This window comes from Metopolophium dirhodum, chromosome 6, assembly GCF_019925205.1.
Source record: "Metopolophium dirhodum isolate CAU chromosome 6, ASM1992520v1, whole genome shotgun sequence".
Taxonomy (NCBI): Eukaryota; Metazoa; Arthropoda; class Insecta; order Hemiptera; family Aphididae; genus Metopolophium; species Metopolophium dirhodum.
Genome location: NC_083565.1, coordinates 17,741,320 through 17,769,314, shown reverse-complemented (window position 1 = coordinate 17,769,314; position 27,995 = coordinate 17,741,320). Strand labels below are relative to the sequence as shown.

The 27,995-nt window shown below is 29.6% G+C and overlaps 2 protein-coding genes across 7 annotated transcripts in view; one reads left to right on the top strand and one right to left on the bottom strand.

Annotated features, from left to right (window-relative positions):
- LOC132947389 (lipase member H-like) overlaps positions 1 to 21,459 on the bottom strand; it is a 37,426-nt gene extending 15,967 nt beyond the window's left edge. Inside the window, exons 1-5 of the mRNA XM_061017662.1 lie at positions 21,258 to 21,459; positions 21,047 to 21,125; positions 20,457 to 20,572; positions 17,640 to 17,891; positions 1,284 to 1,469 (exon numbers count right to left, since the gene is read on the bottom strand). Of these exons, the coding sequence (XP_060873645.1) occupies positions 1,284 to 1,469; positions 17,640 to 17,891; positions 20,457 to 20,572; positions 21,047 to 21,125; positions 21,258 to 21,327 (703 nt within the window). The 5' untranslated portion in view covers positions 21,328 to 21,459. The remainder of the gene's footprint in view (positions 1 to 1,283; positions 1,470 to 17,639; positions 17,892 to 20,456; positions 20,573 to 21,046; positions 21,126 to 21,257) is intronic.
- The window catches only part of LOC132947390 (ras-like protein rasC), a 160,238-nt gene that overhangs the window by 92,561 nt on the left and 39,682 nt on the right, over positions 1 to 27,995 (top strand). Inside the window, exon 2 of one of the 6 annotated variants that reach the window (XM_061017667.1) lies at positions 14,358 to 14,489. The exons of 3 other annotated variants lie outside the window; for them this stretch is intronic. The gene's annotated coding sequence lies outside the window, so the exon portion shown is untranslated. Of the gene's footprint in view, positions 1 to 12,662; positions 14,490 to 27,995 lie in introns of those variants that run through there. 2 more of the 6 variants (XM_061017665.1, XM_061017664.1) reach the window with 2 other exon arrangements.

Sequence of the window (27,995 nt, the reverse complement as noted above, 5' to 3'; positions counted from 1 at the left end):
AGGACCAAATTGTTTATCGTAATCGAAAGTTTGAACTCCCATCGATCACTGTTGACTTCTACGTTGGCCCACCATCAATTTCCGGATGACCGCGAGGTTAGAGATATAGTAATTGGTGGACGAACTAATGAATTATTTGGAAATAGCCTAATCTTCGGAGTTCATTAGATATTGCAGCGATTAGATTCCACGGTCAGGACACGGTCGTTTTGTTCGTCCGTACTATTTTATGGAATGTGACCAAATCAAACCAATCGACTGAATAATAATTAAACAGATTGGATTCAAAAAAATTCTTTCGGAAAATCTCTGATTCCTATCATACTAAATTGAAATAAAAACTAAATCAAATAGTTCCGTTTGGTTGTATCTAAAAATCGAAAACAGTTTTAAGAATCATTCATAGAACGTTTTAAAATGGGAATGTTGTGACATTCGAATGGTATATTTAAAATATTGTTGAAACAATAGTATATAATAATATTAAATAGCTATAATATTACCATGACATTAGTTATAGATACAAGTTACAACATTTGATTTAACAAATTATCTAACTTTGAATGATAAACTTTCCGATTAAAAAAATAGAGTATACAATGAAATATAAAGTATATTATAATTTATAACGCATACGAGTCTCGTGGTTAACTATATAAATCGTATTTTTAAAACAATTTATAGTTTTAATATACAATTATAATATATGAGTAAAATATGACCAACTACAATATGTTAATATTATATTTTTACATAATTAATTGTTCAGAATATTTTTGTAGCATATTGAATTATAATTAAGTTTCTGAAAACTTAGACGAGTATCCATACCGTTTGAAGCATACTGATGTTTCAAAGATAGGGGTTATTAAATTATAAAATAACGTCAAGGTAATACACCCGTATTGGAGTTTATAATAAGCTTTTAAAATTTACATTTCTACACACACAATACACATATTGTTATGTGTGACGAAATCACAGGCTTAAAACTATTAAAAGTTTTGATGAGTTTAGTATATTGTACCCATAATTAGAAATCATCTCTTTTGGTTTGCTTGACGTACCATCGTCAAAAATACAGAATTGTTGTTATAAAGAAATTTTGAGAAACCTGTGAAATATTTATTGCTGTTACGATTCGGTCGACAATATTGTACCTAAGACGTGATTTTATCCTTAAAATTGATACTATTAATATTAGAAAAGTTACAAGTGTATATATTATTTTTTTCATGTTATGAAAACCACATTCACAGGTGCTACGCGTTTTGTTTTTTTACCTGTATCGGAGTTGCACGACGGCTGAATTTGGCCACCATTGAAGTAAAAATCCACATGACCCACTGGCTCTCTCAAGCCCAAGAACATGGTCGACGTGTGCAACACCATTACGAACTGAGCACTGTCTACGTCGACTCTTTCATTTTTCCGACTGTCTTTGAAATTAGGCTGTGCCGGATCAAGAGCTAAAAAATATCAATCACAATAATATTATTGAGACGTACTAAATAATTTTAATCCCCGCAATAAAATGTCAAATCGTGTTCAATATAATATGATATAGAGACAATATTAATATTATATACCTACAAAAGTATTATAATATAATAATATTTAGTATAGTTATGTAGTTATCAAATTTTAATATTCAATCGAGATTGTGGAACGAAAAAACAAATTTTACTCTTATTTATCAAGAACACATATCATGTCCGTGTGTATCACATAAAACATAGTGTAACATATTGTCTTATGTGACATATAAATTGACTGCATACGAGCAATAGTAGTATTGAAGAATATGAAGAAATATTTTTTTTTGAAAACTTCTAGTTCTAAAATAATGATTTTATATAATTTTTTATTTCAAAATTTAATCGCGTGTTTTCCAAAAAAATTATTGGTCATTATATCATAAAACTTTAATCTTTGAGCGTGACCAGTGAGTATAACTGATTGAGCTAACAATTAATGTTTAAGGTATTCTTAAAAATGTATAACTTCGAAAATAGAAAGTTGGTACCAAACTAATATATTGTATATGCTTACATCATAATATTCTTTTCTCTCGTAAAAACTGTAGCTAAAACAATATTCTTCATTAAATATTGAACGAGTATTATAATAGGTGGTTGTTTTTCTATTTTGGAGGTACGCAGAACCATGTCACTATTCTCATCATAAAATTAAAATAAAAGTATTTTAAAGGAGCTGTTGCTTATTTCTATTTTTAACAAGAATTTTCAGTTGTAAAAATAATGTATTCTGTTTCATTATTTCATTGCAATATTTATAACTTCTTTAATTATTTTACCATTAAAAATCGAACTATAAAATATTTAGTATTTTATTTACTGTTCTCTTTGATTTTATAACTCTCTTAAATTATAATTCTGCATATTAATATACACTCCTTTCCAATTCCAATTTTTATGTTCGTAATAATTAATGTTTATTTGATTATTTTTTCTTATCAGATTTTAGAACATATATGACATATGTATATAATATACAGTGCAGAAATAATAACTTATAAGTATACATAATTATTCCTTCTTCTGTTAATACAAGTATGTATGATTTAAATACTTTTTTTCAACCCATCGGAAATTTATGCAAATAAAATATATAAAATTGGATTATATTTTTATGTTATATCTGTAATATGCTTACGACAATTAATTGATTGACCCATTTATAATTCCAAATTAATTTAACAGTCACAACTCACAGTTGTACACTAGTGTATTTATACAACAAAATCATGATTCAGCAGATATTCCTGAATAATTGATCGAGTTTCAATAATATGATTTTTCAAAACCTTGCTATACGGAAAAAATAAATTGCGATCACGATATCGCTTCCAAAATTGTCTTCTTTCGAGAGATTGGTAGTCTGTATGTGCATTATGTGATATTGTAATATTATTATACTCCTCGACGGTATCATGATAATATATGTGTGACAGTAAACTAAGCGTTCATAACAGCTCTTACTGCCTCTTAGGATTCTAAATCTGTAAAACAGAAATGCGTTCTCACGGGCAACGATCTCTATACCTAATGGGTTACGCAGAAGGTTTTTATTTTTATATGTACATTTAGCACTAGATTTTATCCACACATATGTACACGCGTGTACACACAAGTGACCCTCGTGTCACTCGACCAGCTAATAATGTTTGTTTTGTGTCTGATATTGAGTCCCAAAGAATTTTCGGAAATTAAATCCTATACGGCTAATACCTAAAGTATTCTGTTTTCAACGTTGATATCTAGATTTCCTGTAATAGGTGGAGACACGGCATGACATTATATTATTATATAGTCATGTATTTAGAAGAATCAGCTGTCTAGTGTTTATCACTTTATCAGTCGTTGTGCTACATCAAGATCGCAATTTATAAATAAAGAATATAACGTGCACAAGATAATGACAAACGTAGAAGAAATACAATAATAATAAAAAAAAGTTTACCAGTACCTATATTGCCCTGTAACTTAGTTAAACGTAGTAAGGACTTTTTTTTTTTAAAAAAATAATTATAATTTATATAACTACCTAATAATAAGGTATACTTTTGTTTTCTTTATTTTTTAAATGAAAACTATACCGATAAATCGGAGGAGAAAGCCTAAATCCCACCAATTATAAAATAAATACCACTACAAAAATGAAAATAAAAAATTCAATTAATATTATGATTAGAGTACTTGTATTATATTCATAGCTGTTTATAAAATAAATAAATTAAGATATTATGTTTATATTAAGCCAGTTACATGTTATTTATTTCATTTATAATCTATGTTTTATTCGTATACCTAAATATTAAATCTTATGAAAATATAGAGTCAGAGCTTATCTAGTTCTCTACAAATTTCGATCAAAAATGTAATTTAATAACAGTCAATACAGGAACGTGTCTGTCAAATCGGTTAGCCGAGTCTTGGTTTTCATATTTATCTATGTGTGTACAAAACAGAAAACTGCCGTCCTAACTCAACAGATATTTTACAAACACTTGCATGTATTAGAAGACGATATGTTTGAAAAAATCGTGTGCATAATTTAAGGTGAATTATGAATGCACAGTTAAATTGTATTACATCACGAGTTACGATAAAAAGTTACTCAAGTAATGCGACAAAAAGTTAGGTACCTATACACAAAGATTAGGTTAAACTCAAGCTGCAGTATGTGTTATCATCGTGTCGGTATCAGCGGATTGTGTTGGTAGTGTTGGTACGAGAAAAATAGGCTTTTTACAATCGGACTATAAATAATAATGCTTGAGCCGCCCCAAACGACCGATTACGTTATACATTCGAAAGAAAAAATAAATCGTGCGATCGTAAAGAGAAGACGATGTAAAAAAAAATATGCTATCCAATAAGATATGACGAAATTAAAAACCATAAAAACCAAAACGAAAAAAATTATAAAAATAAAGAAAATCTAAATTCGAAATAAAAATACCACTACATACAGTAACATAATAATATAGTTAAAACAGGGATTGCTGTTGTTATGCCGTTGACAAAAATGACATAATCTTACATTTAGCTCGTAAGAATTATATTGTTATAGTGTCGGGCGTGGATCTACGTAAATTATTTTTGTTGAAGAATGAGCCTTTCAACAATTCAATTTTTGGTAACACGGCGCTATGGATATGCAATTTAGCTACATTGTGGTTTATATTTTGTAGAACCTTATGATGGTTTTTTTTTTTTTTACTTAAAATATACATACAAATATTCAATTAAATAATAAGGTGAGTATGTACTTATGTTTATTTTATCAATTATCTATGATATCACAAATTATTGCAGTAGCAGTAATTGCAATATTACAAGTAACTAAAGATAAATAATAATTACAAAAAAAAATAATGAGTATATTAAATATTAACAAGGAGGTTTTTTATCTTGGTGTCCATTATAGATGAATATTACATTCATTTTATTAATGAAAATCGCAAATTTAAATTTAAATCATTCAGAAGTAAAATATCTCGCTGATAACGAACTATGGTTGAGCGCAAATAAAAATAATTTGTAGTTATAACTGCTTATAGTGTATAGATTAATGTAGTAGAAAACAAGATATTTCGTGGTTCATTGTCAAAATATAACTCGGCTCCTTTTGTCTTTACACTTTAATAAAATATTGTAATATGATCGATGTAGCTTGTGTAAAAAAATATTCAGAATGTGATTTATCGTAAAAATATAATATGAAAGTACTTAATATTAACGCACAAATTATATGGTTTTGTCAAACACGAAATTCTGTAAAAACGAGTGACACATATCTTACTTAAAATGAATTCACCCTGTATAGGTGAAAATAATTTCATTTCCTCTCAACCACAGACGCCACCTCGACGGGCCGCACATCCAGTCGTATTAAACATACTATTACTATATAACGGCTGTGAAAATCAATTGAAACAATGCGCTGCCGTCCGCATAAAATGTTCACTCGTTGTTTTACGTCTTTGTGACGGTGTAAAAGATTTGCCTATAGTATCCCACTGCGAATATATTATTATTATTATTATTACACGTATAAATAATACGGTCAAACTGAGTGAGTCGGACCCTGGGCACACGGTGTCAAATTTGTATAATATTATGGTCCAACACGTAAAGCAGCAAGTGATTTAAAACGACGTTGGAAAATACTTTTCGCTTCAATGAGTGTTATTAGCCGTGTGAACTCAACGACTAAAGTGAAATGATCGAGTAATTATTATTATTATAATGTTATGATGATGTATTAAAGAGCGAAGATTATTGTAGAGTGGCGTTTCGATAAGAGGGATTTCAGTTTTTTTTAGTTAACAATCGTAATGATTTGTTTTGAAATAAACATATTATTATTTTTTTTATTTTTTGTACAATTTCTCGTTCGATTTTTTACAATGTTCGCAGATCTTGATATTTAACTATTAATTTTATCTTTTTATTTTATCTAAGCGTAGTTACGATTCTACGCAAATACCGGACGCCCCAATAACAACACGTGTACACTGTACATATATATATATTTATATATATTTATGTTTCTATAAATTTGCCGTTGATGTGTAATATATACATAAAAGCTTATATACGTAATTATTAACGCAATTAAACATTTCTAAGCTAAAAGTACAATAAACTGTATTTATTGAATTAAAAATTGTAATATATGCGATGTGCATGATAGTAAAAAAAAAACTTTCCGTTAAGTGGTGGTGGTGTTATTTATAGTGTACATACGTACAATAGTAAACCGTGTCGCACTCGGATATATTGTGCATTATATCTAAACACTTATCCAACCAGATATTGCATATATATATAATTAATAATACTATTATATACTCGGTATTTGTAATCGATTATTATATTTTTATGTACACATTTTATTAAATTATATGTTCGAGGTTTAAATTGATTCGTGGTCATAATACATTTACAAATAGTAGCGGTAAAGGTAAATATTTTATATTGTTTTAGTATGAACGTTAATGATCATTATTTATTACTAAAAAAAAACCGAGGCGCAAGAATAACAAGAATTTAAAGAACATATAAAATATAAAAGTTTCAAAGGCAAAAATATTTACATATAGCAAGAAGGGCGTTTATAAGGGGGATATGATGGTTACGGGCGTAGTTCATGGTATTAAGTGAAACTGCAAATGGGGGCATGGAGTCGTAAGGAGCGTGAAAAGACCCAGAAGTGCACATGAAAAAGGTGGGATGGTACATCAATAGAATTATTACTAACTAAGGTCTGGAACCGAACCGAAAAGAACCTGTTTTGGACAACTATCAAACCCAACAACTATTAAAATATTAAGCCGTGGACCGGATTAACCATGGAATTTAGTTTAAATATTTTAAATTCACTAGAAATTATATTTTTAAGTGGAAATCATTGGGCTTCCTTGATAATTGTGTAGGTGAATGGAGTGCTTTGATAAAATAATAATATTTTAAAGCTGTATTTATTTCTCAAGAAATATTAAAATTTGAATGGCTAACATTAAGCATTGGTTTTTATCTGAATCAGAACCAGAACTGTTTAATGAAATAGCTGAATACCAGAACCAAAAAAAAATATAAAGTAACAGTTCCCGAATTATGAGCAGTTAAAATATTTCACGTTCATTTAAGACTTTACGAAGTAACAATAAAAGTTCAAAAGAAAATGCTTATTAAAATGTTCAAACGTAACTTTAAAAGAAATCGTGTATTGAATTAGACTTAACTATAGTAATAGCAGTCTGAAATATAGCTAAAGTACTTATATTGTATTTTATATTATTGAAACTGACTTTTTATAATAATGCGAGATTCATTAAAGTATATTATAAGATAGTGGATTTTATTTTATTCGTAATTTATTATTTAATGATTTAAAATATAAAACACTGTTTATTTGATGTTAGACTCATCCAACAACTGAAAAGACGTCATAAAACAGAGACAAAAGTTAATTTTTACATTTTTCATAAATCCTATTTTACTTTTTATTGTTCACTTATACTTATAATTATTATTTATAACGAAATAATATATAGACGGAGTGAAGGACTACCGCTTTGAACGATTTCCACCCAAGACCACATCAACCATTATTTTTTTGATAAATGGGATAGTGCATTATACGAAAATGTCAATGACCGTTATATGACTTAAATAAAAATATTATTTGCTACCCGTCTCCTTCAATAATAACTATAAACGAACAAAAACGATGAAAATAACTTTTGTGCTGTACAACCTTCAACGGCAAGTGACTGAATTTGATCATTTTCAAAAAGACTAAATAATAATTTTCAGCACAGTTACTTATAAGTTATGATAGGACGACAAAGACTGCACTATTCTACGCGAACCAATAATAATATCGGAGTCCGAGATCCGGAAGTAGTTTCTGGAAAATGTACGACAATATTACACAAAAATCGAGTACAACCGTAACAATTGTTTGGAGATTTGAGTAACAATATTACAATCTGTAATAATTAAATAATTATAGAAAGGTAATGATTCAAATTGTATCTATAGAAGTTTATGCTATCTCGGTATGAAAGGAAACAATTTTTCATTAATTATATTCTACGGGGACAATGTATATAATTTATACACATATAATATTATATCGTGTGTCGTTACATTTTACCGTTCTGATGCTATGGAATACACCAAAGTGTGAAGTGGAGTTTTGGAATGTTTTCAGAAGCGGATCAGTATGGAGGAAACTTTTAAGATTAGGTCTGAGTAAATTTCAAACTTCGTAATAACTACTAAATAACATACTATAATACAGACTATTGTTCGGTTATTAGACGTTACATTTCAACGAGAGTAATAATCTAATAAAACATAATGTACCCATGCAATAATTTGATTTCAGTAGTACCCCATAATAATACAGGAAATTTCCAAGAGTAAATAAAATTATTCCAGTAGACTGCTGATATTGTTATTATTATTATCACTACCTACAAAGAAAACGAAGGTTTATTATTTTCGTTTCACACGAATCTAAAATAACGAATAGATCGAAAACCTATATTTTCTAAGACCTCGCAGACCCTCCACCGTTATATTTGAGCCCCGTCGATCATAATAAATTCCATCGAAATAATTCGACGGTCTAACGATCCAACGGTACTATCGAAATAATATAACAATATGAATTATAATTAAGGGAGATGATATGCGTTTGCATCTTTTATTACCCAGTTGGTGAAAAAAAGTAGGTACCTGGTTTATACAAAAATGTGTTTTACGACCGAACGGTACCGAATGCAAAATTTAATTTTACATTTTATAGCATGTATTTTAATGTTTCGTAAATTTTTTATGCATATTTTAGATTTTTGTTATTTCGAAATTAACTGCTAAAATAAGTAAATATTTAATTATTCTTTTTGTTTTAAAAATATGAAACATTTTATTTTATTTTCGGATTGAAACCATCTAAATACTGTTCCTGTCCGAGAAACCGATTTTTATTTTCATATCACATTTTTAGTATAATTCTATTTTATTAATGTTCAGATTTGGGTTTAATAGTACCTTATAACCATCCAAAACTCTCCACTGTAATATTAATGTGTATATACATCATTACAATAATAATAATATTATCTACGCTATTATATATTTTGGTCGGGATGGCGGCGTTTCGGGTACGTGTTCATTGGACGACGAATCGTAATAATATGTTTTCGCAGCGTCATTGATGTTTCGGTGTTTGTTTTGCATTGTTTTCCTTTATTTAATAACGTAGTCGCTGCCGCCGTTTATTGTTTAACACACGCGGATATAAGTGTCTGCGGCGATGGTGGCGGGGAGATACGAGAGGACGTGTATAGAGTCTGAGGTCGTGAATGAAATGCGCTTAACGCTGCCATAAATTCGGTGAAAATCCTCGTAGCTTACGGCCGGGAGATATGCTCCAGAGAACAGGTAGTCCCAGTAAATTGTCGCACGTGCGATGCGATTGTGTTCGTTCTGCTACAACACTATACATACGTTCGTGTGTGTGTGTGTGTGTGTGTTTATATGTGGTAAATCCTACGTGTACTCAATTTGTCTGCGTACGCCAGGCACGTATACAATATATCTGTGTCCCTGCTCGTATACTACTTATGCTTCTATTCGCGCTGCGCATGCGTCCGTGCAGTGTGTGTGTGTGTGTGTGTGTTTGTGGCGTTTTATCATCGTTAAAGAATCTGTTATTGTCGAGTAACTTCTCAAATGACTTGTATACCTCTGGTGGCACGGGATTTCTACGCGTGAAAACAATGTCAGCCAGTGCGGACGAGGAAAAATAATTCACGCACCCGCCTGCGTACCTAATATACATAATACCCCGGCCAAATTAATTCGCTTGAGAGGTTTTTTTTTTTATTTTCCATTGAATGTGTTTTATTTCCCTTTAATTTATCAACCCAAACAGCCACCCATTATATTGTAAAACATAAATAAAACGGTCATGTTACAAAAAAATAAAAGCCATACCAAATCCACGGCGAAACCACTTGTGTACGCTGTGAATACGTTACCGGTAAACACGGCAAACGCAAAGCCCCTCCCCCTCCCACAAATAACATGAAAGCAAAAACTACATAAAAGTAATTGAAAACATTATTCACACGATGCATATACTTCACTGGTTTGTATTGTTTTTACACTAAAAACCTGAACACCGCGAAAACCATTGAATGTTACAGATTTAGTTTTGTTTACAATGCATATTACCTAGGCTGGTATACTTGAATAATGTTAAATCTCTCTATATATATATCAGCTATTTACCTGTGTTCACTGTTCTGTTCCATGAAATACAAAGGTAATCTACGTGTAAGCTTTACTTATTATTGGTGGCGTAGTTGCGGTGAATAGTTAGAACGTTTTCAACCCCCCTCCCCCTCTTAACCCACCATAACAAACCAAAACAGTATTCTCATCATAATTACAATACAACATGATATTGAAATAATTGGTAAAATTGGTGTTTATTTCATTGTTTTTGATTTCGTTTATATTTGGGGAAATTGTCTAGAATTGTTGGTACCCAATTAACAAATGTTAAGCTGTGTTAGTAAAGCTATATTTAAAGTGACGATATACTTTTAAAAATGAAAAATGAACCAATCTTATGTATAAAAAAAAATTAAACCCAACCCGAGGGAAGAATCGAAAAAATGTATTACCCATAATGAAGTTGTTATAATGGTAACAATATTGTTATTTAATTTTAATTATAAAAATAAATTTATAATTATTTTTGAAAGTTATAAATAAAATATAGAATATAGGTAACCCTCCCTCCGGGAAAAATATCGTATCCAAACCACTGTATTTTATTTTTAATTATTACTTATGTGTATTGATCCAAGCAATAAATATGCAGTGAACACATAATATTATTATTAACACCAAAACGTTTTAAATCACAAAATATTCCTTTAAATATTTATTTTAATATTTACAGAAAACTTGGTGACCTCTCTCGTTAGATCAATATTTGAATTTGGTTGAAATATATGGAATCTTACGCAATTTGACTAATCAAAAAACTAAAGCGTGTACAGAAGCGGTGTTTGAGAATGATGGCCTTTAAGTTGGGAATGGCAGGTCAGTCTTTCGAGGCAGTTTTATAACATTGGGGTTTAAACGCCCTACAACAACGACGTTTGTATCTGAAGGTTGCATTAGTCTCCAAGCCAATTATAAACGAAAATCAAAGTCCAAGTTTTCAATATCAGAATTAACCAAACGTTTTTCCCCTCCATCTACTAAACAAAATTATAATAATATACTATCTAGTCGGGGTGGCGTATTCTAAATTACCGTAACCTATATAACAATTTTGATTTTTGTTTCCTATGTTAAAATAAAAACATTGTATTAGATATTGTAAGACGTGTACTCTGAGTATGAGTACTTTATAAGTATAAAACGTTTTGACGAAATCGGACAAAATGAATCTTCTAACAGAACACGGTCGCGTTCAACTATACTAATTAACATAGTCTATACAGATCACGTGTGTAAAGGAATTTTGAAACGTAATTTGAACGACTAGTTCTGTTGTAACTAGTCGATATTAACATCGATATACTATTGTAATAAGCAGAATAATCGCGTACTGAAGGGTAATGATAAGTGTTAATAAACCGACGGAAATTGCAGTTTAAAGTGATATTATTATTGTATGACGAAGTATTATAGGCCCCGCCGCAGTGGTGGCTCACCCGCGTGACCAAGGTGTATCCTTTGACAAATTCGATGAGCGATTATGGGTAGGTCGGATAATAATAATATTATGAACAATTACAAATATGAATTTGATTTTTTTGTTGCGTATAAGATAATGTATTATATTTGTACAACAACTATCAGCCTTATGTGTGGGTGTATTTTAATAGTTATTGTTCGATACACCTTAATTATTTTAGCCGATTCCCCACCTGGCACCTAGTACCGAAAACATTTGTACAGTTGTACGAAACAACCACATTAATAATGTTATATTGTGTCGAGAACCGTAAGGGTGAGATCCGTAAAAGCGTCTAAATAAAATATGTTTTCTCCTTCAGTTTTAAATTAAATGCATTTCAGAAATGACTTGCGTCTCTTTAGCTATGTCAAATACATTTCACATGATATGATTTATATGGTGTGTAGGTATTTAATGGATTGACATTAAATTTGTCAAATATGTTCGATTTGTCAAACATCATTTCAAATCCAATTTTAAGAAATAGAAAAACCAATGAGTAATGACACGCGAATTATTCTTGATTAATGTCTTAAGACATTTCACTCCTACTTTTTTTTTGTACCTACCTTTTCAGGAGGAATTATTACAAAACAGACGATGAAAAATGTCAGTCTAGTATCCAATCATCGAATAAATATAACACAAAATATAAAGTCAAGTTTTGTGAATACTATTGTAAAATCGAATATGACTTACATCCATTTCGTTTATTACCGAATTAAATTATCAAGAAAAAAATGTAATAAATTGAATAAAAAGTAGATATGTACTTATATTTTATTTTCCGCTATAGTATTACCTGATTTCAACTTGATTGATCTTATAATAGATATTTAGTTGGTTATTTTGAATTCAACAAAAAACACATGAGTGAATAGTTGAATAAATAGAATCGTTGAAAAAAAATCATAAGCTACTTAATTATTAAATACCACAGTAAAACAATAATTCCAAAGCCATTTGAAATATATAAACTGTTTTAAAATCAATATGCATACGTTTTTTATTGGATCCATACAAAATATTATATACTGCACGGAAAATATATTTCACACTTCTAATATTACCAACTATAATATTAATTTCATTGGATTCAGTTCAAAATCGACCTACATTAGAATAACGAACAGAACCGTACATATAAACATATGGCTAAATCAAATAAATATATTTTATGTACGGTATGTTTTCAATTTATTAATTTTGGTTTATTATATTTTGATAATGATTTGAATACTTCGAAAGAATTTAGGAAATGTTGTATGGGCAAATATAAACTCACCCGAAATTACCTTTATGGCTTTAAGAATATAAATACCAGCTGAAAATATCGGGTAATAAAAAGGTCAACTATATAAATTCATCCCTGATAGGTAGTATTTACCGATACAAATATGTGTAGTAATGAATACAACCAAGTTCAGTCTAAAGACCACGGTAAACAATTATCTTATCGTCTAAAAATAATTTAAATATGGCTGGAAATCAAGCTTATAAAAAAAACAAAAATAGCAGACTATAAATTATAAAGATGAACATGTGTAAAAAAAACACTGATTTATATTTAAAAAATATAAAATATTAGGTAACTACTATTTTGAAATCGAAAAAATTTAATTGTTTATAGAGCATGTACCTACAATGAACTCTACTAGGAACATCCATAAAATGTAATAAAACAAAAAAGATTTAAAAGTGTGAATCTATTACTCGTCGGGGTATCGCGGTCGTCTTGATAATATTAAATGATTCTTAATAAAACCAATCTATGTAACCATCAAAAAGTTAGCAGCACTCAATACATGAAACCTATACCTAAAATTAAAAATGTAGGGCCAGTGACAGTTCAAATTTCCAATATGTACATCCCTCCCCCCCCCCAAAAAAAAAAAAAAATAAAACTACTGTCTAATAGTTGCACAATTTTCGTACCCCACCCCCCTCCTACATTGATTCTCCATGGTCGCGCCGATTATTTTTCGTGTGGTTATACTACATATCATATTATGTATGTCGTTGTGTTGTGAAATTCGATTTGATCGTCGACACTAGTTGTAAAGCGACCGTGCAGTATAATAATAATAATAATATATACAAATTGTATAGTAATATTATAATAACACCACTTCGTAGACGATGTTATATTACCGTTAGAAAACAACGCGTCGAATTTAATTTTGACACCGTCGTGGAGTATATTGTGTACTTAACGAGAATACGAGAGGTTAGGTTTTATTACGTTTTGTTACGTTTGAGAGAGAGTCTCGAAGACGTATGAATTCGCGAGCTAAGAAACGCTTTCAGCACACACCCCGCCGACCCGAGTACACGACTCACACACACTGCATAATATTATACAGAGTGAATGATATTTAAATAGCCACACTCGTTTTCTAATTTAATGTGTGCATATTTTTTGAGAAAAAAAATTTGTTTATACGGAGTATAATAATTCTGGTTCTGTGATTTAAAAATTAAAAATATTGCCAGGGTGTAATTTTTAAAAAAGAATTATACAAAACCCGTAAAATATTATGTATTTTTTTTAGCGTGGTGTTATATTCAGAGCAGGCTACAGTCGTATAAACTTCAAACTAAATTTTTTTTCAAAAACTCAAAAGTCGTATCTAACCAGCATTCAAAATTCAAATAGATAACCCATCTGTGTAAGTACTTGGATTGTAAGTATATTATGGATTCATAATATAATAATAATAGTAATAGTATATAATTAATATATTAATATTATCCGAATGTGGTGAGTGAATGCAGAATGGCCATGTATGACTACCGGTTAGCGGTGGGGGCGTCGACGCTTTTCACGGACTATTTATTTGAATTCCCAAGGTGATTTGAACCGTAAGTCTGAACCTTGGTCTGAACGCTCTCGCACTTTCCGGTAGGTTCGTTCTAAAAGCGGGATTTTTTTCTCTTGTATTTTTCGCCCTTTACGTTCTTTAATTTTGAGGGATCGCAATTTACAACGATGATCGCCAGCGGCAGTGAAACAGTCGAGAAAGTATCCATCGTTTATACGTTACATTATATATATATATATTATAAATAAATACAAATAAATGATTATTTTGCCTTTGACCGGGCAATACATCTAAGAAATACAATGAATTTTTAAATTAATTTCTATTCGTTTTAAATCTAAATTTACATTCTCTCCATTATTAATGATTAGCAGGTATTCTAGCGGAGACATTGCCGCAGGCATTAATTGTCCTTAAAATTTAAATATTCCTTGTGTTTTAATCACGCAGGATGTTACCGCGAATTTGGTGCACACGTCAACTATACACAATGTACCCACAATACTCGATAGCAGCTGCAGCCGTAGTTGAAGTTAAAGTTAAACATTTCTAGTACCGAATGTACTAAGTAGTATTAATCGTATTAGTAGTGATAGTAACAGTAAAAGTGGGAGTAATACCAACGTCAGATTAGTCGAGACAATAGCGTGTCGTGTAATTAAATGGTCTTTCGATGGCATCGCTGGGCGACCTTCGGAACGACATTTTCGCGGTAACTAGAACGGTGGCATGCACTCCGCTCGCTTCACCTCAACCTACACCGGTCGGGAATCAAAGGAATGCCTTTTGTGTATATGTAGGTAAATAAAGTAATTTATGCATTGTAAAACACCCATTTCTCGCGGGGGGTCAAAAGAAAAATAATACGGAAATGTTGTTTTTACCACTCGAATTACTCAACACAAAGTCTATACGAAACTGTTATCATTTAATATTTATATTTCGGTTTTATTACCTTTATTGTCAAAAGTTATTTTTATATTGTAGGTACTAATAGTATTTTCTAAACGGGAATATTTCTTTTAAATGTTTTTTTGTAAATTTATTAATATTAACACTAAAACACCCATTTCTTGCGGTGGTCAAAAGAAAAATAATAAGTAAATGTTTTTTTTACCACTCGAATTACTCAACACAAAGTCTATACGAAACTGTTATCATTTAATATTTATATTTGGGTTTTGTTACCTTTAATGCCAAAAGTTATTTTTATATTGTTTTAATTGTATTTTTTAAACTTGAACATTTCTTTGAAATGTTTTTTGTACATTTTTTTAATATTAACACTACACATATACGTTTAATTATTATCACAGCATATTTATAGTTTGGATTAGATAAGTGGAGTTCTATACGAAAGGAATTTGTAGTATTTTGAGTATACTTTGATATTCGATTAGTAATTATCAACTTTGAAACAAATAAAAAGTTAACAAAAACACAAAGCTACAACAGATTAAATTTAAAAATTACATTATTTATAATATGTAGTTAGATCCAGTTTTAGCAAAACCGCTGTTCTTTTGCAAAAATTCAATTTTTTTTTCGTGATATGAAGTCATATTTATCGACTTCATGAGACGGATACTTATTTTATACACTTTGTGAAATAACGAAAATGTACACACAAAGCGAACAGTTTTTTATGAAGTGGATGGTATTATATAATATAGTTTAAAATATCTATATATAGTTTTAAGTAAGTTAAAAAAAAATAAAACAATTAATATAAATTTTCAACATTCTTCATCTCCTCGTAAGTATAAAAAATAGGTATCCATTTCACTAAGTTAACAAAAAAAAAAAAAACATACTTTAAAAACGTGATTTCATTGATGTGGATATATTTCATGAAGTGGTCACTTTAAGTGCTACATTGCCAAGTGGATGTGGCATATATTTTGTATAATTGTACAAAAAAAAATAACTTTTAAATCGAATTGGGTAGAAGCTGAATAATCGTATGTTAAAATGCTTGAATAAAAACAATTAATATTTATAATTAACGACACTATAATATATTATTTTATAGTAGATAATATTAATAATAATATTATCAGAACGGGTTTTTTTTATAACTATTTACAGTAGAAGATTTGAATTATATATCATATTATTGAACTTGACTTAGAATTACATTGTATTGTATAGATATATTATTATTATTGTTTACCAAACAAACAACATTATTAGTGTGAGTTATTGTTTATGATTTGTTCATAAAGCTTTAAATGGAATGTATTAAAATGAGTAATTGACCAAAAGCTATTGTCATGTGCTCATATATATGGGTATATTAATTATATACATAAATATATTAGTACAACCTAGTTTAACTCAATTTTTCATTATATTATACAGCCATTGGCCATGAGAAATATGTTTATTAAATGAAAACAATTTTTTGTTTGCATTAAATTTGTCTTCATTAATTTAGTTGTCAAATCCAGAATAGTTAAAATATCCAACTTTTCAATAGAGTTAGATCTCAATAATACACTAATATAAAAAAAAAACTGTATGATTTGTATTAAATAGCTAAAAGAACTATAATTTCGTAGTAAAAAGGTCCTTAAGTAAATTAATTTAATAATTAACAATATTCGATGTATCGTTCCATATACCTACCTAATAGTACACAGACTACATTCGTGAATTTAAACTGAACACACTTAAAATATATTAAATATTCTAATATTTTAATAACGTCTTAATTATTCTTATCAAAGACCGTTTTAAAAATGTATTTTTATATTTGGTTGAAAAAATCGGTGGTTTTATTAAATGCAGGTACATAGTGTGTACTCCTAAAGGCTAAATTTAAGCTCTCTACATTTACACACTAGACAATGTAAATTGAAACATTACTCGGTTTCCACGTCGATATAATATTATATACACATACGGTATCGGATTCGAGCAAACGTATATAGTTGGACGGCGGCGCGGCTGTGCGCAATATTAATTACAGTCTGTACAATCGTGACCAAATTTCGAAAATGCCATACGTACCTATAACTCTCTTGATTGTCCCGTTTAACCTGTGGCCCGTGTAACCAATCAACTGAGCCCCCAAACTATGGCCGATCAATGTGACATCTTCAAAGCTCTGTACGATACCGCGGTCACGCAAACTGTTCAACCAGCCGACCAGATAGGTAGCAACTGCCGGTAATCGTAATACCACATCCGCGTAATCCAATTTCTGGGTCCACTTTGACCAATCGACTAAAACCACATTGGAGTCCGTATACTGCACCAGCGCTACATATAAGTAAATATACATTTTAGTCACACGTTTGTTTTTGTCGACTGACGGTAGAAAATAAATAAATATATATCGCTATACACCCATTAATCATGGAGGTATACACCAGCTAGTACCTGGTATTATAAATTATACAATTGCAACCCTGCACATTTTATTTTGACAGCAGTAAGTACGGATACAATGCAGAAAAAAAACGTACTATTATATATAAATATACTAATATAGTAATATAATATATAAAATCAACGAATTTCACAATACATAATACATACATTATTTTATGCTGTCGTGTAAATATCGCCTAAATTACTCAAATTCTGCAGGTGTTAATAACAATATGTAGGTACTAATCAATAACCATACTAATTTAATCGATTGAAATGTCTACACAAGCAAGTTTAAGAATTCGCTAAAAATCGATGAGCATATTTTTATAATATTTGACGCATTGTTTAGGTTAATTGACAAACCACTTAAAGTTTTCATAGGGACAATCGTAAATATAATAAAACCTAAATCAACATGTTTATTTGTATTTTTCGTGTCAAATAATTAAAAAAATGCAATTTACCCTTGTTAAACGCCTCACTCCGTACAAATGATGGTTTTATTTTATTTGACATTATCACAGTATTTCGTTATAATAAATTTGTCAAAATAAAAAATATAATATTCATGTATAAGCTTAAATGTATTTTTCCAAAAGTCCTGGAATTGTAATAACATGTTTCCATTTTGGTATTTCTGATAATATAATAAGTTTATAACACAATAGGTAATAATATACGCCGACTATTCATTAAACGCATTCTTGTTCGTTATTAAAACTATAATTACTCATATTTTTCTGGTATTTAATGGCATGCTTTTCTAAGAAATGAAGTATTAATGTGATATTATGTATGATGTATAGGTCTAAGAGAATGCATGGTACTCAGTATTAATAATAATAAAAAAACAAAAAATTTAAACGAAATCTTATTATTATAGGTACCTATAAAATGAGTGAAAATATAAGTAACGATGCAACATAAGTAATATAGACAAGTAGGCTTTAATTTTTCAATTTCTAAAAAAACGGATTGTGCCAACACTGACGGAATCGCGAAATTGTTGCTACGTGCAAAAATAATGACTATTGGACCTTGCCCGTTTCATTGTAAATAGTTAATATACCTTAAACTCAAAAATATGTCGAACTCATAATATCCAAAGGTGAAATTGTGTGTCAAGTATGTGTTCAACATACTAACAACTACAACTAATATATTGTGTATACCTAATATAAAATATGATTATGCTGGTATATGTACTCAGTACTGAAAATGTGGACAAGTATTCAACCATAAAGTTCTATTCGGCCATCGTATTAGTGACAAGTGCAGTTACTGCAAAAAGTTAGGTGTTGTAAAAATCGTGTTTTGCTATATCGATCGGATTAAAAATAAAATGATAATATAAAATATATACATATCAATATGAACGGTACTAATCATAAATGTACTCATTAAGTTTAACAGATTAATTATATTTTGTACTAAGCAGTATATAATTTTTAATCATTTGCTGTATTTTGATTGACATCGATTCATGAGCAATATACCTATGTCACTTTAAAACTGAGTAGGTACAATATCGAAAATATTTTCTCACTTATCGACCAAACACTATAGGCTCATTATTATATTATCAATTTCACATCAAATAATTAACAAAATCAACCGAGTTATTGAATTATTGTACTTTCGATATCCTAAGTTTGATTATTAATGTCAGCTGAAGCAGATGCTACTGTGATACGAATTGCTAGTTTCTAAGAAACAAACTCAATATTTACATAAGTCTCAGTCCTGATGATGAACGCAATGATTAATATTTCTTGTCATTACTTTCGCATATTACTGCGAATTGATTTAGTAAACACCCAAATATTTAAACACATATTACTACCAATTTACCAAGTCGTATTAAATCTTCAATTCTAATGTGTAGGTACCCACTAAATTCAGTTTTTACTGCATTTAAACTTGCCGAAAACAAACACCGCAGAATGTTTTAATTGCCAACAATACTGCATAATAATCAAATTTTTGAAAGTTTAATAGTTACTGCACTTGTCATTATGAGGGCAGTATAGGTATGCTAGTAAGTGGTATTATACAACCATTATACCAGTATAACTTTATACTTGGCACATCGATTTTATTCGATAACAATATATAACAAGAAAACCTCAATTTATATTAACGTTGTTCTGCACACTGGTAAATCTATTGTACCATCAAATGTTTAAATTTGTTGTAAAAAAAAAAACAATTCATCGAAAACCGTATAGGAAAACGGAATAGTTTTTTTTTCGTTTTTCTGTTGAGTTCGGTAGATGGACATTCGAAAAAAAGCCGTTTAAGACCTGAATTGAAAAAAAAACAATTACAAACCGTAAAGGTTTTGTATTAATACGAACAATTAATAGTTTTCTTAATCTCGATGTGAATTATTGTGATAATATTTATTTTAGGATTTAAAAAATACATTTAAAAATAAAAACATTGATTTACATTTTCCCAAATCAGCTACAACGCCAGTCCGGGGACTTGATCTAAATCCATGCACAAACACAATCAACGATTTATTGCCTGAAATCGTCAAGTTATTTTCGTCCATCAAGTGATAGCTATAACAATATTATACAACACAATAATCATATTAAATGTCACAAGCTCGTATATTTTATATCAATAAAAGCCATATCTAAACAATAATCATCATAAAAATAATAATAATAGTTATTATTATTACAACTATAATTAATTTAAAAATATAGTTTGTCCATAAAGAGTTAAGTGTTTATCGATAAGTTTCAAGTAATATAGATGGGCTCCAAGAAGTTATAAAATCGTTCTGATTCTACCAGAAAACGTGTTATTTGTGTTCATAACACAAAATGTCCCATCGTTAATTTTTTTTGGGGGGGATATTATATTATTATGAATTAGCAACGACAACTTGATTTAATATATTATTACTCGTTGAATTCAGATGCTCAAGCTACTGACTACAGAGTTCTAACGGACAGCACAAATCTAAATAAATGTCCAATATCACTTTCGTGTAATGTTATAATAACTATCTGTTTTTTAATCATTACTTGTGGTCAAAAAAATTGTATTCAACTCCAGTGACGTCGAGAGTCGTGTTGGTAGCAGGTTCAGCGGTGGTCAGTCGGTCTGAAAACAATATTATACGCAGACTATATTATAATGATAACAATGAAAATTTAAGACCGCGCTTGTTCGCGAATGACGAACACGAATCCGAGATTTGTAAATAATAATAGATTATAAGAAAAACGAAATTACAGAATAATAACTGGAGCACGAGCAAAACGCACAAGGGCAGCATTTGAATCATCCTCGCGGCACCAGTCATAATATTAATATTATTATAATGAAACGATATAGAACGGACGTCGTTGTTTTAGAATATTATTCCGTTTAATGAGCACACGATATAAAAGAATCTGGAAATGTCACAGTTTTCCGCACTAACATACACGTAGGTGCATACCGTACACCCACCACGGTCATCGTTGGAAAATTACTGACATATTATTATTATTATTATTATAACAATCATTACGATTGTACCGGCCGATAAACGACCGTACGTATAATGCAATAATAATAATATAAGCATTGTATGCAGGTTCATTGTACCTATGTAATACGATTATTATGGTTTATAATATTAATGATATTTGAATGTGTCGCGAAAAAAATATTGTAATTATTACTGTTGTTTTTATTATATTATTATACTATTATAAGTAAGTAGGTATATATATATTTATTTTTTCATAATTCACTCTGTATATGCATATACATATACCACGACTGATCCCGACGGGAAATCGTTTTCCTCTATGTGCAAAAAAGGTTGAATCGGTAGGGAAAAAATTGCGTACAAACTTATTGTGGCGTGTAATATATTTTTGCCGAGAATTCATAAATATTAATCCAGCCAACAAAAAAAAGCGTATTAATTCAGCCTATTTCGCTATGTTTTGTACTTACTGGTTATTGTATACTTATATTAAATTTAAATTTCGGATGTACCTACACTGTTAGTTATAATTAATAATAATTAAGAACCCAAATATATGGTGGGTACACCTTGTAAAATAAGCACTGTGTTTTACTCAAACTATTCACAAATGTATCGTTTACATTGTTTAACTGATTGTTGAGTTATATAAAACAAAGTGAATTCGTGATATACGATTTATAATTGGCTGGTATTTATACATCGAGAACCCAGTGAAGTTGACGAAAATGTTATGCTAATATATACTGGTCTAAGATGGGTCAATTATTATGGAAATAAATTCGAAATAATGTATCATGTTGAATGACTCCAAATATATCCAATCCCCATATATTCGTGATTCGTCATAATATGTACTTGGGTATTTAATGTTTTAAATTTTAATATAATTTACAATATATTATTATAGACTGAGGAGACATAGAATGTTATTGTACGATAAATATTACAATTTAAAGGTACTTTAATCAAACACAATTAAACTTAATATAATCCAATTTGATTGTTTAAACGTTTTTAAAACTACAATCAATCGGTTTTATATGTTTGACATATCTATATGGTAAAATGCATTCGAAATTGTAAATACCACATAAAATAGTACTTTGTTAATGACCCCAATAACTATTTAAATACTATTCACATATTTCAACATTTTTATTTGCAAAACGTGTGATACTTAAAAGCGTCCTTCGTTCACCTTTTTTTTGCACAAATATTACCCGCCTAATGTAATCTTTATTTATCATCGAACAGGCAGTATTATAATAAATACAATTTCGAAATTCTTCATGAAATAATTGACACCCATAATACCTACGTACATAATAATATAGGTATTTTTTGTCAGACCTTTTATTGCCCTTTCCCACAGTGTAATAATAATCATTTTTAGATTCTGAGCGAAGCGATGAATGTATTGATTTTACAATAATGTGTTTTTTTTTTAATTTTTTTTTTTTTTGTGTCTTTCATCACCTTTTAGGACAGTAAAAGTGCTTGGATTTTCTTCAATAGTAACTTTTCTGATAGGAAAGTGAATCTAGTTGGTACTTTGGGGGGTCAAAAGTAAAAATTTCTCAGTAGTTTTCACAAGCGACGTGAAAAACAAAAGAAAAATTAAGGAAAAACGGGAATTTTTACGCAAAATCTGTTTTTGGTGTAACTCTAAAACAAATGACCGTAGGGACATGAAATTTTGACTGAATGTTTATATTAGCATTTTCTATACACCATAAAATGTTGAGAATATTTTGACTCTTTTTGAGCTGTTTACGGACATTGTCAGTTTTCAATTTTTTTAGTTTTTTTTTCTATAAATATCAATAAATTTTTATTTGTTGGGTAAAAAAGCGTGAACATTTAATATAAGGCTCCTGATATATCGTTCTAATAGCAGTTGAAAAATATTAAAAATACATAGGCACAATTTTTTTTTATAAGCATTTAAAGTTCAAATTTTGACAACATTTATCAAATATATAATTTATTAATTATTTTGTGGTTAAAAATTTATAAATTTTATAAATTTTTAACTTTTATGGCTAAGGATTGAAAATTTAAAACAAGGCTCCACGTAACTAGGTTATATATAAATTACTTTATTCACAATAATATCATCAAATATACTTGGTAATATCATAGGCTGACTGACTGTTTTCGCTCAGAATCGTTTTTCTTATACAATGATATTATATCATTGAATTTAAATTTAACACCATCCATTACAGTGACCCACTTGTAACCTACTGTACAGAAGAGCGACATCCACTTATCCACCTTTTTTTAAAATTATTATTGCATTTTTTTTTTTTTTTTTTTATTATAAATTTTTTTCTCCGTTATTCATTAAGCAGATCTCTACACCAGTTTCTTTTTAGACGCCGTGGAGGGTTTCCAGGAATCGTGTGAGTGGCTAGACCGGATATTAGAGGGTTTGAGTGAGCAGACAGTTTGTTGAAAAAACGTTTGTAATAATAATAATCATGCAAATTAAATGTCTTGATATTAATTCATATCAAAAAATATAAACTATTTAAATGAAAAATAAATTTAAATGTCTCAGCTAAACTTTTATACTTTTCGTTCAAATTATCAATAATAATAAAATTATGCTCTACTGATTTTTTATATCTTAATTATTTTATTATTTGAATTCGGTATTTCAAAGTATTCTTATAATATACAGTCGTACAAATACTTTTATAAAATAAATACTTTTATTGTTTAAAGCTTTAATTAAACTGTTAAAAAAAATCCATTATAATCATAATTAATATTTTATTACGTAAAACGGTCTGTGAATTATTTTAAATATTTTTGGACAACATTAGAACTAATTTCATAAATCTACAGGTACGACTTCTTTTAAATTTTACTGCTGATGGGTACACAACAAAAAGTTTTTCTATTTATTTCAATAATTAATTTTAAGGTAAGACAAAAAATAATTATCAATTTACAGGATTTGTTAGGAATTGGGACAGGAACATACGCAATAAATGTTACTAAAAACAATTATAATTTTTAATACGTACAGATTTACGGAAACGATACTATGTATTAACATCTATAGAACGTGATTTGTGAAAAAAAAGTCAAAGTTTAGGATGATATGATCACTACCTGTGACAGCCACCTACGACACTGTACACCTCCACCCAACGATCAACCAACCGAATAGGTCGCATCCAGGAAAATATCGTATGTGATTCGAGTTAGTCGTATGCAGCACTGGATTGGGAAGAAATTACTTACCGGGCTTTCCGCCTAGACCAGCCCAAATCTCTGATTCAAAATGTCTTCGAGCCGGCCCAAATCTTTCGAATTTTTAACGGCCCACCGGGTTTTGCCCGGTAGCCCTCCGGCCCAATCCGGGCCTGGTCGTATGCGACATGTGAGGTTGCCCACACCGACTTGTTGTCTCACTTCTATACGGCGTACCCAGCACCAATCCGTCTGGTGTTGTCCCGGTCTCGTTGAACCCATGGAATCTATGACATCGCCCATTGTCACACACTGATGTACATAAACCTACTGGCCATTTGTTTCGTCTTAATCCACGATTTAAGATATACAGGTTAAACATCGGCCTATAACGAATAGTACTTTACGATGACTGGTGAACCAACTATTTGAAACAGCTGAGGGCCCGCAATCACTAGCGCTCGTTGTGGTTTAAATATGTTAAATATATATATAATATCATAACGACATAAACCACTTACCACGGTTATCTGTTTTTGATACCAATAATACCTATAGTATATAGTATTATTGAATCTTTAAATTTGTCCTCAGGGTGCGCTAGTAGTACTGGGAACAGCTGTTTCAGATAGTTAGTTCACCGGTCAAATTATGGGAGTTCGATACGCAACCTGTATATCTTAAATCGTGTCTTAATCTGACGATGGTTTTAGATTATGATGGTAGATTTAACGAACACGATAATGTTGCAGTAGTGTGGTTACGTAATAACCAATGGCGACGGTGGCGATCGGTGACGCATGGAATAACAGAATACATATTATATAATACAATTTTTGATATAAACAATTGTATGCGAGTAACTCAGAGCGCGTTAATAGATGATAAGAAAATACGGAACGACATATTTTACGTCTGCGGCGTAACGCCAATAAGCTCCAACGCTAAAAAACGTACCATCCCGACGCCGGAAAACCTCAGTCTTGGCTTGGAATGACCAGGAAAACGCCAATGATCGTGAGACCAGCGTCACGGCCAGTGCCTCCGACCATCGAGAACCATCGATATCCAGGGTCACAATGCCTCACGACCTAAGGCTCAATTCTTGAAATCCTGATAAACTTTATGGCAAAATAATAATAGGTATTTTCAACCGGTCTGCTCACGGCCAGTGTTAGAAGCAAATGAAAAAACATATGACCAGGTGACCAGAAATTAAGTAAATCCACTGCAATAAGGAATGTACAAAAAGTACCAACTTTACGATTTTGATAAACGTCATAATTTAAGTGGTTTAAGCGTTCATGCGTGAAAAGAAAAATTGAATTTTCCAGAATTAAATTATTGAAATCGACGCTATCTGTCTTACTTTTCTCGCCCCCTAGCCCCCTAGTCCCCTAAATCCACCATCGATAATATTATTATGGTTAATAATTTATTGTTATTTGTTTTTCGTTTACAATAGTTTTCAGTAAATCGTTATTCGTTACTCAATTCGTCACATCTTTTGTTTTTTGAGCGTATACAATTATTCACACAAAAATAATATAACAATATATATCTTACAATACCTTTTTTTCTCTTTTCAGTCCAATATCTTTTAACTATTTTCATTCCTGACAAATAAATGCACAAATCAATACCCTTCAATTTAATGGTAAAGTACATATTTTATCGCCAAATTCATAATTATAATAAATACATTTTTTTCGATAATAATTATAATACTATAAGCTATAAACTATAAGGTAGGTATTTACTTAATAATAACCTGGATTAAAATTGTTTGTCTAACAACATAGATAGAATTGATTTTAAACAAAAATTATTATAATAGTTTTTTTTTGTATTTATAACTATCAAAAATACCCAGATTAAAAAAAAGTTATTCTTTAATAATTCAATTAAATGTTAGAAGCAGAACCAAGGATTTAAAATTGTAATAAATTATTCTAATTAGTATTGATAGGATTTTTAATGTTTGAAAATACAAATACAAAGTGAATCAATTTATAAAAAAAAGAAATCGAACAAATAACGAATAAACAAATTATAAAAATTCACTTTGGTAATTAAAATAGAAAATTTAATTTTACTAACAAAAGTATTCTCATTCAATACATTTTAAAATTAATTAAGTACGGAATTATTTGGGACATTTAGGCCACGTGAAAGATCTCATTTAAGGGATGGTTACAGTAACTTTTCTTTTTTTTTCCGGAAAACCCTATCATCAATGTTCTTCACAGATTAGATCGGTGCTTTTCTTCTCATTTCTTCTTAGAATGATGGCCAGACCCTTTTTTATGCTCTGAACGTGACGTTTTGAGAAAAATTTAATTTTATTATTATTAATTTACAGGATCGCTGTCAGACGCGCGTTAATTAAGCGTTAAGGTTTGGGGTGGCCCATTTATTATTAAATAAAAGGCATTTTGTAAAAAAAAAAATAATAATAACGTTTTATTTTGTAAATATCACCGTAAAATTATTCTTCGCGTGCACTCCAAAAAAAAAAAAATATATATAAAAAACATATTTGAAGTAGATGACTTTAATACATCATTGTAAAATAAAATTAAGATGCTTTTAATTTTCTATTTTGAAGTATAGTTTAATAAGGCAAAGATTCGGTAACTATTCAACTTTGGAATTCACGATTTACTGTCAGTTCATTGTATTATAGGTACCAATAGAAAAATTCAAAATAAAATAAAAACCGTTAACTAATTTTGCAAATAACTAATGCATTTTATCCATCGTAGTTGTTGACGATTTGTTCATACAAATATGAAACATATATTATTTTGTTGAATTGTTAATTCAATATAATTTTTAATTCAAAAAAATCTCTACTCGTTGAATTTAATGAACGTTTTTATGTTGGATTTTAAAAGCACTAACATTTACTAATAAATAATCAATTAAAAATCCTAACTCATCCGGGAAATTCTCATCGTAGACTCAAAAGGATATGGTGTCAAGATCTATTATAATGATAGCTTGGTCTAAGTAAAAGTGTCGCTAATAAATTGCTATTATTACAGTTTTTTTTATTTCATTATACATGTATAATCATCTATTAGCTACCTACGCTAATTTTTTATTGTTTTCTTTCGTTTTTAAATCTAAATATAAAAATTAATTAAATTTAAGTTTAAAAAAGTAAAAAAAACTACTTTTAAGGGTTATTATATTAACATTGTCCAATTATTTCTATGTAAATATAATAAAAAAAATGCTTTTTACTATTAAAAATGTCCATGATTATATGTCACTATTATTAT